The following is a 21,336-nucleotide window of genomic DNA, read 5'->3' as shown; positions in this document are numbered from 1 at the left end:
CATTTTTCATCTTTCCACTAAAGCTTTTAATAATGGATGCACGGAATTTTTCACATATATATATTACTTTAATACAAGTTTGTGAAAATCATTTTTTATTTTACACGTAAAAAAGGAATAACCCAATCAATTAGCCAGTAAAAAGATTAGTTAGAGTTGGCATTGGGGCCACGGCGGCGACCGAAACCTTGTACAACGTTCACGAAACGGCGGTTGTATTGGATCCTTCGCTTTGCACGACCGGTCTTCTTCTTCCTCTTTTCCTGTTTCTCCACCTTGGGTGTTTGTCCCTTGACCTTTCCGGCACGCGCCAAAGAACCGTGCACTTTACCACCCAACATTGGGACTGTGATATCCAACTCGAAGGATGCCAATGAGGTCACAGCGGCATCATTGCATAGGGAATTACCTTCACAATTCAATATGATTTCTTCGGTATTCAAGCCATGGGCTTGAGCGATTTGTGCCTGTAATGAATACCTCAAATTAGCGCTTAGGGTAAACTTAACGAATTGAGGTTAGATATGGTAACAACTACAAGTCACCAGCTATAGACCAATGAAGAAATATATTTATTCACCTTAACATCGCCAACAGTAGCGGTGGGCACCACCTCGAAAGGTTCGACAGTCTCAAAACCACGCACAAACAATTGCATTTTGTGTTTTTATCTACAAATAGAAAAAAGGAAATCGATATAAAATTTCACCACTTCCACTTGTAATATCACAAGAAACACGTGTACACGAGCGTGTAATAAGCTCATGGCAAATAGACCAAACTATTTCATTATATCTCTTAACAACTAATTGTGTTATATCTAACTATATATTTTAGGCTAAATTTACAGACATTTTTTATAAAAATATAAGGAAATTTAATATTTTTAAAAATTATCACCTTCACACTAGCGAGAGGATTCGCGAAAAAGAAAGATGGCTGAGTTTCGAATATGGCAAATCGATTTCGAAATAAGAACGCCATTGATAATGTTGCAGGGTTGTATTTGGGTTAAATTGGACTTACACTCGGCGTTTATTTTATTTTTTTATAGGATTTTTTCTTGAATTTGACAATTTTCACTTGCTTTCACTTACTTTCATTTTTTTGTCAGCTTATTAGCAGCACTGACATCACTGGAAAGACACAATCATATATGAGCAATGTTGAATCACTTTGCAAATCGGCACGTGTAAGTGCTTAAAGAAATTTACTTCTCAAAAGTGTAAAATTTTTTCTTAAAAAAAATTAGCACAGAATCATTAGAATCACATTAATTTAATTGGCGTACTAAATAATGGCAACAATGTTAGCAACGAATTTTTCACGCAGAAGTTTATTTAACCGCTTTGGTATTTGCAACCTTGCGCACTATCGCAATGGGTATGTTCAGTGACTACCAGCTATAACGATGAGTACTCGTTACTTTCGTATCGTTACGTTACTCGTTACTTTTGATACGTTATCCATAAGGCATTGAATCGAATATGTTGTATTGGTATGGTACGCGTACCGTATGACGTTGCGATGTCACAAATGAAGAATTGGCAGAATCTCCTAAATTATAATTGAAAAACAACAAATAGGTGTCAAAAATTATTTATTGACAATAACATTTAAACAACAAAAATCGTTCATTCCTGACCTGAAATTAAACATTAAATAAAAACATATTTCAGACAAAACAAAAACTATTTTTGATAAACTAAATTATTAATATATTAAATAAAATTTTCATGCAATAATTGGTTCATATTTAAAAATAAAATTTTTTCCATTCTCTTTGGCTGAATAGAGCTGCGCTTCTCGCTTAATATTTGGCCCGATTTCGAAAAAGTCCTTTCAGATGGTACAGAAGAAGCCATAACTGATAAATATTTATCAGCCAAGCTCGAGAGCTCCGGGTATAGAATTGCCCGTGCTTGCCACCATTTCAAAGGGCACTCATTTCGAGATATAATTCTTTCCTCTAAATATTGCCTCATAGTTATAATACTGCTGCTAACTACAGAGTTTGAAGCTGACACTGACGTCGCCACAGCGTCAAAATCTATCCAAATTGAATCGTTATCAGCGTCAGTGTTGCTAGTAGTCACAGCTAACGTTGATTCAGGTTCTAGAGATTGCTGATGAAAGTTGAACTCGTTTTGCAGCTCAGTTTTCAATGCATCTTTCGCAGACTCATAACTTGATAAATCAAATCTAAGGCCCCTATTATGAGCAACATTCGATCTTCGACTGTAGTCGAAAGTGCTGATCGAACGAATTTTCATTTGGTATTATGGTGCTCATTCGTTGAAGAATAGGACTATTGTGAATTTCGATCGCTCGATGCATTTACAATAGATAATTTTTTCTCAGCTGATACAGCAAATCAAAATAAAAGAAAAACCGATTATGTTGAAATTCTTTGCTAACATTATTTTTAAAAGTTAAAAAAAGTATTTTTTGTGAAAATGAGTACAACGGAGTTGTGGTGCGACGATTCATCGGACGATGAAAGATTAGTGGAACTAGCTAGAAGTAGAAAACAGTTGAGGGACGCATCCAACCCCATAGAAATGGCTTCCACTGAGTAAATTTAGAATTTTCAAAATGTATTGACGTACTTAATATTACAGAAATTTCCTTACAGATTTTTAAAGAACTTTAGATTATCTAAAGAGGCGTTGGTGAACCTACTGTCCAGTACAGAAAACCAGTTGCAGCAGTGCATCCGAGCCAAATTGATTCCAAATATTTTAAAGCTAGCCACAGTTCTGCGATTTTGTGCTCAGGGATCGTACCAATTGAGTATTGGTAATCAAGGTATGCTAAGACTTGCTTAGCCCACTGTGTACGATGATGCTGAAGATATTGAAGTGGAGCCAAATAACGGAGAAGTAGAAAACATAACAAATTAAATTTTGAGAATATTATAGAAAAATCTAAAAAGTATTATATAGAAACCTTTACGCCACAGTTTCTGTTTTATTTTTGTTATAAATTTTCTTTATTCAATTATTCGTCATTCGAAAAAATATGTATTTCAGTTCCTCTACGTATTTCAGCCCATACCTACCAAGGGAAAATAAAAATGTATTTCTATAAACATCACAAATAAAAAGAAAGTGTGTGGTAGTTCACGGAACCCGCACGATTGAAGTGAAACTTCTTTTATCAACAAATCAATAATTTAACTATTATTTCAATATAATGCATGCAGAAGTCATGGAAAGCATGGAATGGAATTTTATTAAACAGAATTATTTATTTATTTTAATATAAAAAGAAATGAATTTATTGTACTCAATTACATTTGGTTCTCGGCATTGTCATTATCATTATTGGATTCGTTTTCCAAAAATGAAACAAGGGCTTTATGGTAACTGAAATACGTAAAAAATGATCTACATTCTAATCTATCAAGGTATCGATGAAATACTGCATCAATGGTAGTTCCGCATCTTGTTGTTGGTACTACAAATTATCACTTATCGTACAACCGGAGGATTCACTGTCACGGTGTTCAACAGTAGCTCTTAATTTTTTACGCTCCAAATACTCACGTTGCCGTTCAGCACCTGTTTTCGGTTTCCGTTTTTGTTGATTTGATGCCATATTTAACAGAAATCAATCAACAAAACAAAATATGTTTGTAAGATTTGCTCAAAACTACACACACACTCTATGACGCGTCTCGCGTTACTAATAATATTGTGTTTGGGATAACTGTCAACTGTTTCCACCGAAATGCGTTCGCAAAGTGTATGGTCTTTGGTATGGTAAACAGATTTATGATACATTATTTTGCGGCGACAGCACAGCGCGATAGCCCAGCGGCTAGCAATGTGGGCTTCCGATCCGAAATCCTTGGTTCGAATCACAAGAAAATTTTTTTTTTTTTTTTTTTATATATTTATTTCAATTTGTTTTATGATATGTTTATGAGCAGATTTTTTTCATGGCAGAAATACACTCGGAGGTTTGCCATTGCCTGCCGAGGGGCGACCGCTATTAGAAAAATGTTTTCATTAATTTTGCTTTCACCGAGATTCGAACCAACGACCTCTCTGTGAATTCCGAATGGTGATCACGCACCAACCCACTCGGCTACGGCGGCCATCAATCAAATGTCATATTTACAAATTACATTCGATAAGACGACACGCCACGCCAGTCTTTTAACAGATGGCGCTGGCATAGCGTGAGTTTTACGTAGTTTAGCGTAGTTTTACTCCTCACAGCGTTTCATCCACGCCACGCTTTTAACAGATGGCGCTGGCGTAGCGTCACATATCGATGAAACGCTATGGTTTTACTCCTCACAGCGTTTCATCCTTCGAGACAAAAGAAGTTTCACTTCAAAAAAAAACCATTATGAAGCTTAATCCATTTTGCTGCCGTTCTCACTGGTGGTCCCAAGCAATTCAGCTCCTGTAAATTCCTCCCATTTTTTTGCTGCTTGAACTTTGGTGCAAATCCCTTTTGCGAATTGTGGATTCGCCTTTCTAATTGTTGTTTGGTACTCACGACTTTCGACCTGCATAAAATTAACAAAATTAGTATATAATTATTATTTGGTTACTATAAAACCATAAATAATCGCAAACAACTTACACTTTAACAAGTTTTCCCTCAATACGCTACCCAATCGAAAGCAAAATTGCATTCGACTCTAAATTCGGTAAACAACGAAAATTTCGATAGGGTTGCGCCGCTCATAATACCAAATTGACATTCGATTTTCGATCTTCGACAACCAGCGAATATCGAAGATCGAATGTAACTCATAATAGGGGCCTAAATGCCAGCTTCTTAAAACGCGGGTCTAATAGTGCTGCTTTAGATAACACAGGGTGCCTGGGACAATTCTTAAACCTACTTTTATATTCCGTTAATATTTTATTTGCCAGTTTCTTTCCTGTATCTGTTATTATATTCGTAGTTAAACTGACCAAAATTCTGGTCATACTTTCCGTCGAAGCCAGGACCATTGAAACAGTCACCTTTTTTTCTGAAGACATTTCTTCAGTGAGTTCTTTGAATGGCTTCAGAATTTTTATTATTTCTGGCAGTGACTGCCATTCGCCTTCTGAAAGATTTTCTACTGGATTGTGTAAGATTCCGAGAGACGCTTCTAAAGTTTCTTGAAGTGAATAAATCCTCTCAATCATATCTAGGGTACTATTCCATCTGGTCACTACGTCCATTTTAAGCTTTAATGGTTTTTGATTAGGCCTCAGTTGCTCCTGCATGGCAATTAGTTTTTTGGTAGCTATTGGACTCCTGTGGAAATGTTCCACAATAGCTTTTATTTTTTTTTATCAGCTCCCCGAGTCCACATTCCTGGAGTCCTGCCCGCACGATTAAATTAAGAGTATGAGCAAAACACGGTAAATGCTCATAATTTGTCAATCGTATAGCAGCCTTCATGTTCGCTGCGTTATCTGTAACGCAGACAAATATTTTAGTTTGTATGTCCCAATAGCAGAGCAACTTATGCAACTCATTTTTGATGTATTCGGCCGTATGACGCTCATGGCATTCAAAACATCCTAGTAAAGCAGACTTAATCTCCCAATTTAATAAATAATGGACTGTTACAGCTTGGTAAGAAGTTGTTGCTCTTGAAGTCCAGCCATCGGTGGTAATCGATACATATTTAGCATTCTCCAATTCTACTTTTAATTTTTTTTGGACTGCGGAGTAGTGAGAATCCAACAAAGTATTGCTTAATATATATCTTGAAGGTATTTTATAACTTGGTTCTAAGTAATTAATAAGATCTTTAAAACCCGCGTCTTCAACTACAGAAAAAGGCTGAATGTCTTTAACTATCATTTTAAAAATTAAATCATGATTTTTTTTTTCTCTTACTACACTTATTGGACGTTTAATAAAGGCATTTAAATTAGTCTGCTTCGAATTGCTTTCATTTGTTTTAATCACAAGATTAGTTTCAGGATTAGACTCTGCGCTTGTTGAAGTTGGTGGTATAGGACCTTCCAGGCCTAGCGCATTTGACTCGGAACACAGAATGACGGTTTCATATGTTGGTCTGTGTTTCTTCATGAGATGCTTTTTCAAATTTGTAGTAGAGCCACCTTTCACGGAATACAACGAATTGCAAAGATCACATTTTACCTTATCGTCTTTAGCCTCCGTGAAAAAACCCCATAGTTTACTCCTTTTCTTATCCATTGTACCAGTAAAATTATGCTCTAAAATAATAACAATAATAAGTATAAACAATATTTTCTTACGTTATTCCAATTTCAAACTTTGTCTACGTACACAAAACTTGAACACCAAAAGCACTGAAAAACTTTTACGGACGATTAACTTCCAAATTTTAATATATTTAGGTACTATAATAACAAACAAACATCAGTCTTTGTAACGAGTCTTTTTAAATTCACCGAATGAGGGCATGCGCAAACAAACGTACATCAGCAAACATTTTTATACACGTATAAACTTATTACACTGAACTGAACTCATACTACAAAAAATGCGAGTAACGGAATATATTCGTGAGTAACGTTTCGTTACTCGGTACTAGAGAGCGCACCCGTTACTCAGTACCGAATACATACGGTTTGCTTCAGCTTCAGTAGCCAACATCAAACCGTTAACCGGCTTTCAGGGATTTTGAAGGAATCGGCGGCGCAACAGAGAATGCGGCAGATACCCTATTTTTAGTAATAAATTTATGTATATATACAATAGTAATAACTTACGATTAAAAGAAATGCACAAATTATTTGGTTTTTAACGCCTTCAAGCTGAAGGCATTTATGCAACTGTCTCTCTTGCTTGTACTAGAAGAAGACATATAATCTTTTACAACATGCCGCCTATCTTTCCGAGCCATGGTCTAATGCTAACATGAACATCAACCTCCATCTAAAAGGGATATAGAGTCCTTTGCCCAGTTGGCACCTTCAAAGTGAATTCAGAGGCCAGTCGCCTCCGTAATTTAATACTAAATTTTATAACAAATTATTTTAAAATAGTTAAATAAAAAATTGTTTGTTTTCATTATAAATAATTATCACTTTATTCACATAATTCTTTAGTTTTTCTATATATATTTATTAATCTGTTATCCAGCATTAATGTCAATTTTTAGAAAAAAAGGTAGATTTTATTTTACATAAATACAGTTCATTAAGATCATTATTATTTATAGTTTTATATTTATTTTGATTTTATGTACACATTTCAATTTATTTTGCGTACTGCAGAGCTTTGCAACATATTTTTTCCGTTCAAAAACAATTGGCAAATTAAGGTGAATAATGACGAAAAACAAGCAAATAAGTGCATTCTATGCCCATTGTTTTTAAGCAATGCATTTAGGTATGTATACATATACATATTTATGCAATAATAGTACTTAATATTTAAGAAAATACACAAATGATTTGGCTTGACAATTCATATAGCATTGATTGATAAATAAAAATAAGCTTTTGATCAAATAAATGCAGCATTTCAAATAAAGCATCATTACTTGCTTAGCTTCTGCGACCCAATGACAAAAAAAATTGTAAACATTGCAACAGGGAATTAAAAACTAGACGGATAATGGTTAGATCGACGAAAAATTAACTAAACAGCAAACACTCACGCAACGAATTAAATTAAATTAAATTAAGGTTATTAAAGTTAGAAATATCGATGTACTCGTACACTAGCATGTCGAAAAAATCGCGCCGCACTACTTTTATGAGATCTATAGGCAATGGGAGCGAACGCAAAATTTTATGATTTGTGTAGTCTACGACCAAGAAGCACACGTTTTTGGCTCGAATTTCAAAAATGCAGAGCAATGGTTGCAATTTATTGTACTTATATTACCATGGCAACACAACAACAAAATGTATATCTTTCCCCATTACAATTTAGAGATGCAATTATTCCAGGTCATTTGCATTTAATTGTTGATTGCTATATTTTTTTTTTAAATTGCCACTATGTGCAGAAATTGGAACTTATTACAGTGAATTGAATAGAGTCTATAGACACTTAAAGAAAGTTGCCCATTTAAAAAATGTTTTTTAGTTTGGGGAAAAAGAAACCCACTATTTTCTCGGTAAATGGCTGTAGTGATCGATATCTCATAAAGTATCGATCAAACAAGTCAAAGTTTATGCTCATTGTCACGGTGGCATTTCACACTCAAAAAATTCGTTTGCTGTTTTTGTTTATTGCATTCAGTTGTGAGTACAGGGTGTAGACAATGGAAGTCAACAAAGAGAAAATTCCGTACAGTTTTTCGTTGATAAAGGCGAAAATTCAATCCACACTTCTAAAATTGTGAATGGTGTTTATAGTGTCGATACTGTAACAGCGAATTACGTGCAGTTCGTAATTTTGGTTTCTTCGATTCCGTTCAGGCATTTTTGATGTTAAAAATGCCCGTAACACAACCAGACCCATTTTCGAAAATACCGGTAAAATCACTGAAATAATCGAAGTTGATCCGCAAGTTAGTAGTCGTAGCATCGCCCAAGAGCTAAAGATCGACCATAAAACAATTTTAAAGTCTGCGCAAAACAAGAAAATAATTAATGGATTTATTTTTACCCCAAATTTAATAGCATATACGTGAGGGTGGGTAAAGTTGTTTCCAACTCCGTTCCTAGTAGATTCGGGTTCTATCTTCCCCCAAATTTCAAAGAAGCTACCTTTAATTAACATACATTTAATAGTAGAGAATAATTGTAACTAAAGTAGTATGAGGGTTATTTCTATTTTTAATATAAATTTATACCTGGGGATTTAACGTTTTTAATTTTTTTTTTTTGCATTTTTTTTATTTGATTTTTTAAATGAAGAACCTTTCAAGAATATTCTGTGAAAATTTTAGATGAATCGGAGCAAAACTTACAAAGATACAGCCATGTAAGTGTTGCTACCTACCTGGCTCAACCGCGTTTAGCGTTAGCGTTAAAGCGGTTTTCCCACAACTTACGTTTTCAAAGTCGGTGCCCCTCATAACTTTGAAACTACTGCACCGATCCTTTTGAAATTTTGAACACTTTTTCTGTAGATGTTTTACAAGGTAACGCCGCAGAGTTTTTTTCGAATTTGTTGATACTTTTGTTTTTACGGTAACTAATTCACCGATTTTTTACGCGAAAATCGTGTTTTTGACTTTAACGTGTTCCCAAAAAAAAAAAACCCCCCTCTCGGCGTTACCCGGAGAAAACGATTATCTAACGAAATAACTTTGGTTTTTTGATTTCAGATGATTTAACACCGAGTTATGAGGGGCACCGCAAAACTACTTTTTTTGAGATGCGTCCGAATAATTTCTGCCATTGCCGTATTTTTAAATATTTTTGGATGAAAATTTCACAAAATATACTTGAAATGCTATAGTTTTATGTAGTAAAAGATTTGACGAATAAATTTTAACTGTGTCATAAAAAAAAAAATCATAAAAATGTGCCTTTTTTCCATGAATTAACGTTACCTCTCCCTTAAAGAACCCTATGATGGCGCTGCGAAGCAAATGATATGGAATTTTTAAGTATCGTAATAGAAAGTAGAAATTCGGCCGCCGTAGCCAAATGAGTTGATGCGTGACTACCATTCGGGTATGCATAGGTAAATGATAGAAAAAGATTTTCTAATAGTGGTCGCCCCTAGGGAGGCAATGTAAAAAGCCAAAATGAATTATGTTTTATAATATTTCAAAAACTTGTTCTTTGTATTTTTATTCTAATCATAATCCTTTTAATATCAACAACGTTTTCACAATTATTTTTAGATCCTTTCACTTGCAATAGGCAGTTTATTATTTCTACTTTCTATATTCATTGCCATATCTCCCTCGCACTTTTCGTATTAAGGGGTTACATACGTCCAGAATTTTCAAAAAATCGATATTTCGAAAATATAGTACCTTAAGAATATACTGTGTAATTTTCATGCGGAAATTCCCAATATTATAGCTTCTACAGCCCATTAGCTAGGTAGAGAGCGATCCACGCGCTCCTTTACAACAAACTTTAAACTCGTTTTTCTCGAAACTACTTTTTCCGGCACGGTCTGCATGATAACTCATACAGTTTTTAATATATGTTGAAGCGGTTTTTTTTTTGTAATATTCGAAAGTGTTTTCTTTATAGATTTGATTTTTGATATTTTTATTAAACAATTTTATAAACATAATTAAAGTGTGACATTAACGACGTACAACGAATACATTTTTTTTATACGCCGTCAATTGAAAAATTTTTAGAAATTCAAAAATCGGGCTTTCACAGACTATAATTATAACTTTATTTTACAAGAATTTTTTTACTTTTTACAGATCCACTAACATTTCAAGGAGAAATTATGCAGACCGTGGAGCAACTTTATTTTCACTGTACTCTGGGTCACGTGATTTTTTATATACTAATTTTTGTAAAGAAAAATTGAAATATTTTTTTTTATAAAGTTTAAGTACTAATAAACAGTGCATACATTTTTTATATTTATTTCAACTGTTATCCCTTCTAAAAACAGTTTTTCTTTAAGCGCATTTTTGGCTCTACTGGACGTATTTAACCCCTTAATTAAAGATCGCCTCTTTTAAAATTTGGAGTCTCGGAATTGACTTTAGAACTATACTCTAGTAGACTTCTTTCTAGGAATTCTATGTAGAACCATGTCAAGCAAAATCGCCATGTCAAGCATTTAGCCACACTAATAATATACAACGTGGCACAAAATTTATCACCTAATTTAGTTTTTGAATAACTTTTTTACTAAATACAAAAAAATATCTTTCTTTTCAAAAAATCTTTCAATAAATCAAAAAATCTTTCAACAGCGTGATGAATTTTGTGCCACCTTGTATAATTGGTGCGTGAATTCTTTGTTAGATGTTTGGTCAAGCTACTTCTCCAATTTGCAATGTGTACCTTGAAGTTGTTGCTCAAATGAAAGGACCCTCAGTTTTATGCCGCCTCCGAGCGGCAGATGATTTGTTTTTTTGAAAAGATTTTTAAGGCAGAATAACACTCGAATATTTGCCATTGCCTGCCGAGGGGACCGCTATTATTTGATCTTCCACCGATTTTCTACCAAATGGTAGTTACGCACCAACCCAATCGGCTATAGCGGCCGCTCATGTCCATACTCGTACTCTACACTTTATAACAATTTTTCGACTCCTAAATAGGTATTAACTTAATCTTTGAAGAGCTTTTGAAGAAATCACCTGACATACTATTAGTGAAAAACTAAAAATGCAAGCTTACTTCAATTGAGCTCCAGAAGTACTGTCGAATCGAATATAGTTTCACTTAATAAAGACCATAAGTTCAATACGTAACAGTGGTGTAGATGTTTTGTCTATTAAATTGAAATTATTTTTTAACAACATAAACAAAAAAAAATGGTCGCAATATTTTCGAATAAAAATTATCGAGCGGCTTTTTCTAACCTCTAACGTACTTAGGCATACATATGTACGTATGCTCGTATTACCGCTAAACAAGAAACTCAGGCAACAGTGTCGGCAAGTGTCGTACAAATACAACAATGTTGCATGTATATATGTACATATATACTGATATTAAATATTATTTCTTTGCGACTCAGTCCGATTTAATTAGTAATTAAAACTATTACACTAAACAACAACAATGCGCTGCGACCCAAATAGAGGCCGCAACGACGCGACGACCAAATGTCGCCCACAACAAGAGCACAGCTTATGCTTTAATGCTACCGATCCTCCGGATCGCACCAGCTAGCATATGCTAATGCACGAAATCGTTGGGTATATAGTGATGATGGGGGTCAACAATGACGCTGGTGTACTGTGCCGGCACACTTACACCCTTCTCCACGGCGACCGCGAACGTGCGCGCAATGTGCTCCTGTTGTTGTTGCTGCTGTTGCGGATCATGTTGCTGCAGCTGGTGTGCCACCAGCACGTGTTGCTGTTGCGCTTGTGTCTGATGATGTGGATGCATTTGTTGATGATCCATTTGCGTTGACTGTGACTGTGGCTGAGGTGGCGCCTGTTGCAGCGCTGCGACATGACTGCTCGCCAAAGCTTGTTGCTGCTGTAGTTGATGTTGTTGGTGATGATGCGTATGCGGATGATGTTCCATGTGTTGTAGGTGATGTTGCTGTTGCTGCTGTTGCACTGACGCAGGACCCACCATAACTGCCTGTTGGTGCGAACTGCTGTCCGACAAATAATGCAGTTCGAATGTGTGACTCAACTCGCTGTACGTCGTTTGCGGGGAGGTGCCATTCACTATCGAAGCGTTGCCCGTAGACATTTGTCGATCACTTTCCGAACTGCTCGAGCAGCTGTTGGAATTTGCGGAGTACGGCCGATTCAGTGCCACTGATGCTGACGTTGACGCCGACGAAACATCCACTGCTGCATCATAGTAGTAATGCTCGCTGCCAGAATTATTATTGTTGTTGGTGGTGCCAGCACTGCTGCCACCGTAGTACCCGCCACCGCCACCGGTCGTTGTATCCGGGTATTGTATTTCATGCGCGAGCGCGCTGCCCGATGACGAGCTGACGACGAGATCGTTGATCGGCGGGAAGAGCGGCGTATAACTGAGGTTGTCATGTTGCGTATGCGGTGGTGGCGGCGGTACTTCGTGAGCGTGTGCATGCGTATGCACGTGATGCAGGTGATGCGGATGCACGTGTGGCTGTGATGGGTGTGCGTTGGCATGCGGGTGTGCATGCAGATGTGGATGCGAATGTTGCGCATGCATTAGATGTCCAGGCATATAGGCATTATTGTTGTTATTGTTATTGCTGTGGCCGGCGCCGCCGCCACCGCCGCTGCTGCTGCTGCCGCCAGTTAGCACTGGTGTGAGCACATTGGGTGGTAGATGAACGCCGGCACTCTCGTAACACGGGTCCAGTTTAGGACTGACTCTGAGTCCTGCGCAACTTGGTGATGCGCCTGCTGCAATGCCATTGCTAAGCGCCGGATGTGTGACGGTAGCAGCCGCATGTACCGCATGCAAAGATGGCGTCAGTGCAGCCGAGGCGGTGATTGGCTCACACTTAACCACACCCGTTTGGATTTCATTGAGAATCAAGTCTTTGGCCTCTTGTTCACTGCAAAGGTGGATGGAAAAAGGCATGATGTGAGAAATTTTGAATGAAAGATGTTTAAATAAGTGGTATATTTTTTAACTGTAATGTAATGTTAACTTTAACGTATGTATGTAATCTTATGAGACTAAGTACATATATATATATATGTATATATATAAATGGCGCGTACACTTCTGTTAGGTGTTTGGCCGAGCTCCTCCTCCATTTGTGGTGTGCGTCTTGATGTTGTTCCACAAATGGAGGGACCTACAGTTTCAAGCCGACTCCGAACGGCAGATAATTTTATGAGGAGCTTTTTCATGGCAGAAATACACTTGGAGGTTTGCCATTACCTGCCGAAGGGCGACCGCAATTAGAAAAATGTTTTTTTTTAATTTGGGGTTTCACCGAGATTCGAACCTACGTTCTCTCTGTGAATTCCGAATGGTAGTCACGCACCAACCCATTCGGCTACGGCGGCCGCCTAAGTATGGAGGTTGAATTAGTTTTAAAGGTGACACACAGATGGCGCTATTTATCACTTTATCGCGTTGGCAATACTGAATATATATTCATGACAAAGCCTCATCCCTAGGCTTTGTTTATCAGTATCTGACATTTCGCTGAAGTATGAACAACGCAGTGTTTTCGTGCTCCGAGTATGTCAACTTTCGTGCCGTCGAAACGCAATTTGCGGGAAGCTTTGCTTTTCTGCTTCAATTTGAAAAAAAAATACAGCCCAAGCCCGTGAATTGCTGCAGGAGGCCTACCCAGACCATACTCCGTCGATTTCAACATGTGAGTACTGGTTTCGACGATTCGAAAGTGGTGATTTTCACACCGAAGACAAGGAGCGTCTTGGCCAGCCCAAAAAGTTCGAGGACGCGGAATTGGGGGAATTGGTAAACGAGGACTCGTGCCAAACCCAAGAAGAGCTTGCTGAATCATTGGGCGTTGATAAATCAACCGTTTGCAAGCGTCTAAAAGCGATGGGAATGATCCAAAAGCAAGGACATTGGGTCCCGTACGAGTTGAAGCTGCGCGACGTCGAACGGCGATTTTTTACGTGCGAATTGCTGATCGAGCGACAAAATCGGAAGGGTTTTTTGCATCGGTGGTGACTGGCGACGAAAAATGGATCCACTACGATAACCCAAAACGCAAAAAATCATGGGGTTTGCCCGGCCACGCATCAACGTCGACGGCCAAGCAGAATATTCACGGTAAGAAAATCATGCTCTGCATTTGGTGGGATCAGGTCGGCGTCGTATATTTTGAGCTGCTCCAACCGGGCGAAACAATCACGGGGGATCGTTACCGACTGCAATTGATGCGTTTAAGCCGGGCATTGAAAGAAAAACGGCCGGAAACGGTAAAAAGGCACGACAAGGTTATTTTGCAACATGACAACGCTCGGCCGCATGTTGCTCAACCTATCCAAAAATATTATACCTTGGAACGCTTGGCTGGGAAGTGTTACCCCACCCGCCGTATAGTCCAGACATAGCTCCCTCCGATTATCATTTGTTCCGGCATATGAGTCTCGATTTGGCGGACCAGCGGTTCTCCTCGTACGAGGCTACCAAAATATGGGTTGAGTCATGGATAGCCAAGCAGCGGCCAGAACTTTGGAGAAACGGCATCCGGAAATTGCCCGAAAGATGGGCGAAAGTTGTAGCTAGCGATGGCCAATACTTCGAATAAAATATTTTGTACCGTTTTTTCACAATAAAGCCCCAAATCTTCGAAAAAAACCTTTAAAACTAATTCAACCTCCCATCAAGAAAATCGAATGGCATGCATTTCGAACTCTTTTGAAATATTTCAAAATATTACAGTAAGTTTCATTAAAAGATTATTTTGTATTAAAAACTCTATATAGAAACTACCTACAAATTTTTTCCCTTTTTTTTCTTCAATTCCAAATTTATGCTGAAAATTCGGGTCGTTATATGTTATTCTTTGTAATCCTTTTACGAGGACATATCTTTGAGTCAATACCATCAGTTGGGCGCCAGTCAATATCAAGTCAATATAAAACCCTCTTTTTGTAATTTTTAAACTCATATTTTATTTAGAATTTTTCTAAATTATTGTTTCTCAATTTATTTGAAAACTGTCACAGCTTAAGTACTTTTCCCTAACCAGTTTTTCAGATTTGGGCACTATTAAGGGCTACTTCTTTCTGACCAGTTTTTCGGGTTGCGTTGTAGCTTTCACGTGAAGAAAAGTGTTTGTCGGTGTTATAGGAAGTTTAACACTCCCAGTGTTAACTAATATATTAACTTGTATCCGACGTCACGGTCAACAGGAAACAGAGGAAATAATAAAAAAAATCCGTACTTTTCTTCTTTGTAATAATTATTGAAATAAACTTTTATTATGAGGAACTCTTTTTTAATTTAGCTTTTAATTCCAATTTACGAATGACAGATTCTGCTCACTAGAGAATTCCAATTTGGGATTATTAAAAAGTAGTTGAGTTGCATAACAGTTCAAAACGAAAATAATGCAGTGCTGCGAAATCACGTGCAACTTTGGATTCAAAAGAATTTTTTGCCTTATTCACTACTCGTTAGGTGGTTTTTGAATCAAAAGTAGCTAGATTGCGAGACTTCATTTTGAAAGAGTGCTTGTTAATCACTCAAAGGTTAAGGCAGCCAAGCAACGAAGGATTTATTACTGTTTAATAAGATTTCTCATTGATTTAAAAAAAATCTTACTAATTTTATTAATTACAATGATTTGTTAATAAAAATATGCCGACATAAATTTAATGAAGATTATCAAACCCAAACCATTTGGTATTGAGTAATATAAAATATTTCTTCTTAGAAACAAGTGATATGTATGTATGCATCTCTAAAAGGAAATATGGGTAAAGCCTTGCTAAGCCTAAATATTAAGAAAGCTTTACCAATCAATTACAAGACGATCCTTGTCAAAAGGCGGCCGACATTCGGCCTTATCCAAATAAGTTAGTGGGTGACTACTAGTCGGAAGTGCACCAAATGAGAAAAAACTTGTTTCTAATCACCCCTCGGCAGGCAACGGCAAACCTCCGAGTGTATATGTATAGGCTCTGTTCATGTAAAAATTATCTAGTAACTTGCCAGTAATTTATTTTCCGAGAATTCTCTCTCAAAGAGAAAAATATCAAAAAAGTACATGAACGAAAAACCAGTACAAATTTGCAAACGAACAGCTGATTAAATTGTTGGCGGGAAAAGTCACAAAAATTAAAAATTTTTTCACTTGAGCTACTTCGTATTAAATTTAAAAAAAAATAATAAAATGAAGCAAATAAAATTCAAAATAACGAGCTTCAGAATCACATGGTTTTATTTTGCCGACAACAGTTTGTGTCATTTCATTATCGCTTTCAGATGAAGAACATTCCATTAGCAATTGCAATTCGCAAATTTAAATTTGTACTTATTTTTACTTTGCGATCAGCTGTTTTTCTCACTTGCAAATTCCTACAAGTACAAACTTATCCAGTAAATACTTGCAACTTCCCCTCAAAATGAAATGTCATTTTGCTCTTCCAGTTTCTCCTACTTTGCAAGTTTTTTGGGTACACGAACACCAAAACGTGATAATTTGTAGTAATTGTTACAAACTATTTCCTTAATGAACAGACCTTTTTTCTGCCATGAAAAAGCAAAAGCTCATTTACTGTTGTTATGAATAGAGGCAATCGAATTTAAGACTTTAGTAAAGCTCATGTGGAAACATTTACTGATATTAAGGAACGATTTGTTTCTGTTACTGGATTGTTTAAATCAATCAAACCGGAGCCGACTTAAAACTGTATGTCCCTCCGTTTATGGAAGAAAATAAGGGCGTACACCACAATTAGAAGGCGGACCTCGGCCAAACACCTAACAGAATTAGATGCGCCAATTATATATACAGAGTATTTCAAAAGTAATGCCTGGATGTCAGTAGTGAATGATTCCTAATAGGTACATTTTTTATGTCATCTTTGACATTTTTCAAGTAAACAGATGCTCGTTAAAATTATTAAAACTTATTATGAAAATGGTAGTCAGAATTTTCAAAAAATTGGATTTTTTTTGGAATTTTCTTAAAGTATAAGATCTTAAAAATATTGTGTGAAAATTTGAAGTGAATCCGACAAATACTTTTCGAGTTATTAAACAATTAACAAAGGGCAGGGCGCTCGGGCGCTCGGGCGCTCCGGAGCGTTTGAGAGCAAGTAGCTGGATGTGGCGTATGAAAGTGGCAGATAAGCGCGCTAACGATAACACTCGAGAAGGTAGAATGCTACGTGGGCAGCAGCAAATCGATATTTTGAAAGCTGCTATGACGGCTGAAGAGCTATTATATGGCCCAGGAATAGATGACACAGTGTAAGTAATTAAATAAGTCATATAACTCTACATAAATCAACAGCAAAACTTTAAATGCATTTTTTCTCAAAACTAAGTTTTTTGAACTGATGATCACTGTAACTTAAAAACCGCTTAGTAGATTTCAATAAAATGTATACATACATACTGCTTTTGAAAAACATAAAAAACTCTTGCCTGATCGAAGGATTTTTTTTTTCAAAATTTCAATTTTTTTAAGCAATCAATTGTCGGTATTTTTCTCGAAAATCTGATAAATATTTCCTGTGGCCAAAAAAGCTTCGATTAGCTACAAGATTATCTATTAATAAAACTAATTTTCTTGTCCGATTGATTTCAGATGAGTCCCCAAGGACTTGTGATGATCATCGCAAGGGACTTCTGGAGAAACACAAACAACGGTAACTTTTACAATTATTAATTTTTTTTGCTGAAATTTTGCTAAAGTTAAGTCGAAATATGATATATTAATGCTTTGTTTTTATTTTTGTAAAATAAAGCAAATGACTAGCAAAAAAAAAAATGATTGAAAATCCTAATTTTTTCGGGCCTCTGACTACCCCTAACCCCTAAAGAACAACAAATCGTAAAGGTCGAATTTTTTTGGTGGAAATAATCGTCTGAATGAGATGGCAATTAAAAAGGTTGATGAAAAAATTTCAAGAAACTGGTTTTGTCGAGTACAGAAAAGAGCCTGGCGGACCGAAAACTGGACGTTATGTTGAGAATATTGCTGCTGTAGTGCAAAGTGTTGCTGAACAACCTTCAACACCGATATTCGCGACGATCTCAACAATTAGGCATTCATGAATCGACGGTTTGGCGAATTTTATCTGTAGACGAGTTTTAAATAAAAATAGTGAAACCTGAAAGAATCTAAATTTTTACATGTTTTACTTTAAAACAACATTTAAGCGCGTCTTTCGAAATACCCTTTACATATATATATACATATATATATGTATGTATATGTGCTTCTAAAAACGTACTCAACAGCGAGCCCCGTCTTTTGCGAACAATCCTATTAAAACACATCAGCGTGGCCAATGTTTTTTTAACACCAACGTTTCGTAATCCACCCATTATTGGCTGGTCTTACGCGTATTATTCAACACTATTTTTGTAACACACATACACATCTACATATGTTTGTATATATGAGTACTTGCAATATGTTCGCACAAATTTTGCCCCCCATTCAACTCACCTCAGGACATAATTCACACTGACAATACAGTGTGTGCGCGATGAGCGTGTATTGTGCACCACTGTGGCATACGATTGCACCCAGACCCAGCCGCCGCCCTTCGTCAGAAACCGATAGTATTTGGTGGTGACTTGTCCTTTATATATCACTGCAAGGGAAAATAGAAAAATAATGCAAATTAGTTGGAAAAACAAAAGCGTATTGTTGAAAAATAAATAAATAAATATTGTAAAAGCGTTTAAAATGAATTGAAAGGATTTCAACATAATTTGCAGAGAATTAAACGATTCATGAATGAAGTTTATTTACATATTTTTTCTATTTTCTTTTAAATAGAAACAAGACACTGCGGAGTGACACACGCCAATCAGTACTTACGTATGTTGTGGGCACAGCTCATTGGTCCAATGTCCGTAACGTGTATGTATTGATAGAGCGTTTTTTCAATGAGGTCTTGAGGCTCATATCCAGTAAGTTGGGATACCCTGAAATTCGTCAATTCAATAAATTAAATTATGGTTAAAGATAGATATTTAGACTAGCCCTTTAAAAATAATTTGTTGAATTGTGGGGCGTTGTTAAAAATGTAGGTAATTAAATAAACAGGTAAAATAAAATAATATAAAATAATTTTTTTTCAATAAATTAAAAAAAAAAATAAATAAATAAATAAAAAAAGTGTAAGAAAAAGTAAAATATCTTACATTTATTCAAACATAAATTCAAAACAAAAACAAATGTAAAATAGGTAAAGAGAAATTTTCAAAAAAGAGAAAACAAATACAAGGTGACATAAAATTAATCACCTAATTTTGATTTATTAATTAAATATAAATATTAAGTATGTAAAAAGGGTGGAATTATGCTGGTGAAGTAATAAGAGTTGCATGATAGATTTTACACTAAGTTACTGGAAGTCACAGAAATTTTAAAATTTGTACCCTTTTTCGTTTCTTAAAGGGACAATCACTTGAATTTACTTTTATAATAAATTTATGATTACATTTGCTATTAAAGACTTCACGAAATCGGGGCATCTATTTTGCATGTAGCCTATGCGGACGATATAGCCATTGTCGCGCATACGCTATCTAGACGACATCTTCCGAGCGATAGAAAATATTCGACATTGGTAGAACTGGCAATAAACATAAATAAAACCAAATACAGTAGATTCTGTTTTTATGCGGTTTTGAAATAGCGCGGTTTTTCAAAAAATTAAAAAATGCATGTCGACCTATCGGGAATTGCACATAGGTATAAACAAGATTCTAAACCAGCTAAGCAAAAACTCATCACAGATTACATCAAAAATGCTAACCCTACAAGTATGGAACCGCCTGCATCACCATCCAGATCAGACGTGTACATTTCCTCAAGTGACGAAAGTGATTTTTCGCCAAATCCTAAACGAATGCGCAACATGCGGGTATTGTCTGATTCTATTTCTGACGATGTAAATTTATTTTTCGACTCTGACGTTTCTTAAATAAACATATAATTTTCAAAAATACAATTTTTTGTTTATGCGATTTTATTTAATTATTTCAGACTCATGCGGTCTATAGAACGTATCTATAGTTATAATATGGGACTAGTACCCTTTTTTATGCGGTTTTATTACATTATTTCAGATTTATGCGGTTCTTAGCACTTTTGAAACGTATCTATAGTTTTACTATAGAACTGGTAGCTTTTTTTATGCTGTTTTTTATGCTGTTTCTTGCGGAACGTATATACCGCATAAAAACAGAATCTACTGTATATGATGATCTCAAAAGTGAAAAGGAAAGTGTCTGGCGTTATTGACATCGAAGACTTTTGAGAGCATGTCCAAATTTACATATCTCGGTGTACTAATAAGTTACGACAGCAGCATGCAGGACTTCATATCTGACAGGATAATGGCAGCGAATCGTGCATACTACGCTTCCATAAATCTCTCTCACTTAGGTGCAAGCTCGCTATTTATAAATCGCTCATTCGACGTGTGTTGACCTACGGCGCAGAAATTTCGAGCATGAATCTTGGTTAAAAATATTTGTGCGCAAAATATTGCGTAAAGTGTCTGGCCCAATATGCGAAGAAGATGGCGAGTACAGAATCAGGCACAATAACGAGTTGCTAAGTCTGTGCAATGTCAGAGACACTCGTATTGTAAGATTTAGTATCAGATCAGATCAGACCTGCCCGTTCACATCCTTTACGCTCAAGAACCCGTGGAAGACCAAAAACAACTAGGCTGCATATGTCACCGATCGCGGCACTGGATCGTGTTTTGGAATGGAAGAAGATAGCTGAGGCAGCTAAAGCCCACCTCGAGCTGTAACGCTAATAGATGATAATGAATACATAAATATATAATTAGAAACTACTTTTCTGATATACGCCACTGAGACAATTAATGAAGCCAAATTTTAAGCATAGATAACTACTTTTTTATTCAAATTCAATACAAGCTTGTATTTTGCGGCTGCCGTAGCTAAATGGAATGCCGCTTGACTACCATTCGGGAATGCATAGGTTCGAATATCCATGCATGAACATCAAATAATAGAAAAAGTTTTTTTCTAATAGTGGTCGCCCCTCGGCAGGCAATGGCAAACCTTCGAGTCTCCGTTATGACTTATAGAGTTTTAAATTAATTTTATGCACATGGCGAACTCGATCACATCTTATAAGGACCAA

At 36.2% G+C, this 21,336-nt stretch overlaps 2 protein-coding genes across 8 annotated transcripts in view; both read right to left on the bottom strand.

The window, feature by feature from the left end:
- Positions 1-2: 2 nt before the first annotated feature.
- Positions 3-984, bottom strand: LOC129253502 (FAU ubiquitin-like and ribosomal protein S30). Its single transcript, XM_054891913.1, has 3 exons — positions 901-984; positions 581-671; positions 3-467 (listed from the first exon to the last, which is right to left on the bottom strand). The coding sequence occupies exons 2-3, from the start codon at positions 656-658 to the stop codon at positions 147-149; spliced, it is 399 nt and encodes a 132-aa protein (XP_054747888.1). The 5' UTR covers positions 659-671; positions 901-984; the 3' UTR covers positions 3-146.
- A 10,279-nt stretch (positions 985-11,263) lies between these two features.
- The window catches only part of LOC129253500 (protein single-minded), a 95,356-nt gene continuing 85,283 nt past the window's right edge, over positions 11,264-21,336 (bottom strand). For all 7 annotated transcript variants that reach the window (XM_054891904.1, XM_054891907.1, XM_054891910.1 and 4 more), the window contains 3 exons: positions 19,027-19,133; positions 18,649-18,796; positions 11,264-13,086 (listed from right to left, as the gene is read on the bottom strand). In XM_054891904.1, the coding sequence (XP_054747879.1) occupies positions 11,748-13,086; positions 18,649-18,796; positions 19,027-19,133 (1,594 nt within the window). In that variant the 3' untranslated portion in view covers positions 11,264-11,747. The remainder of the gene's footprint in view (positions 13,087-18,648; positions 18,797-19,026; positions 19,134-21,336) is intronic.

This window comes from Anastrepha obliqua, chromosome 1 (genome assembly GCF_027943255.1).
Source record: "Anastrepha obliqua isolate idAnaObli1 chromosome 1, idAnaObli1_1.0, whole genome shotgun sequence".
Classification (NCBI taxonomy): domain Eukaryota; kingdom Metazoa; phylum Arthropoda; class Insecta; order Diptera; family Tephritidae; genus Anastrepha; species Anastrepha obliqua.
The sequence above is the reverse complement of the archived record's forward strand: the minus strand, read 5'-3'. Positions and strand labels throughout refer to the sequence as shown.

Coding starts and splice junctions, on each gene's coding strand:
- LOC129253502 (XM_054891913.1), bottom strand. CDS start 658: ATGCAATTGTTTGTGCGTGGTTTTGAGACTGTCGAACCTTTCGAGGTG. Junction 468..580: donor CTACTGTTGGCGATGTTAAG/GTGAATAAATAT, acceptor TATTCATTACAG/GCACAAATCGCTCAAGCCCA.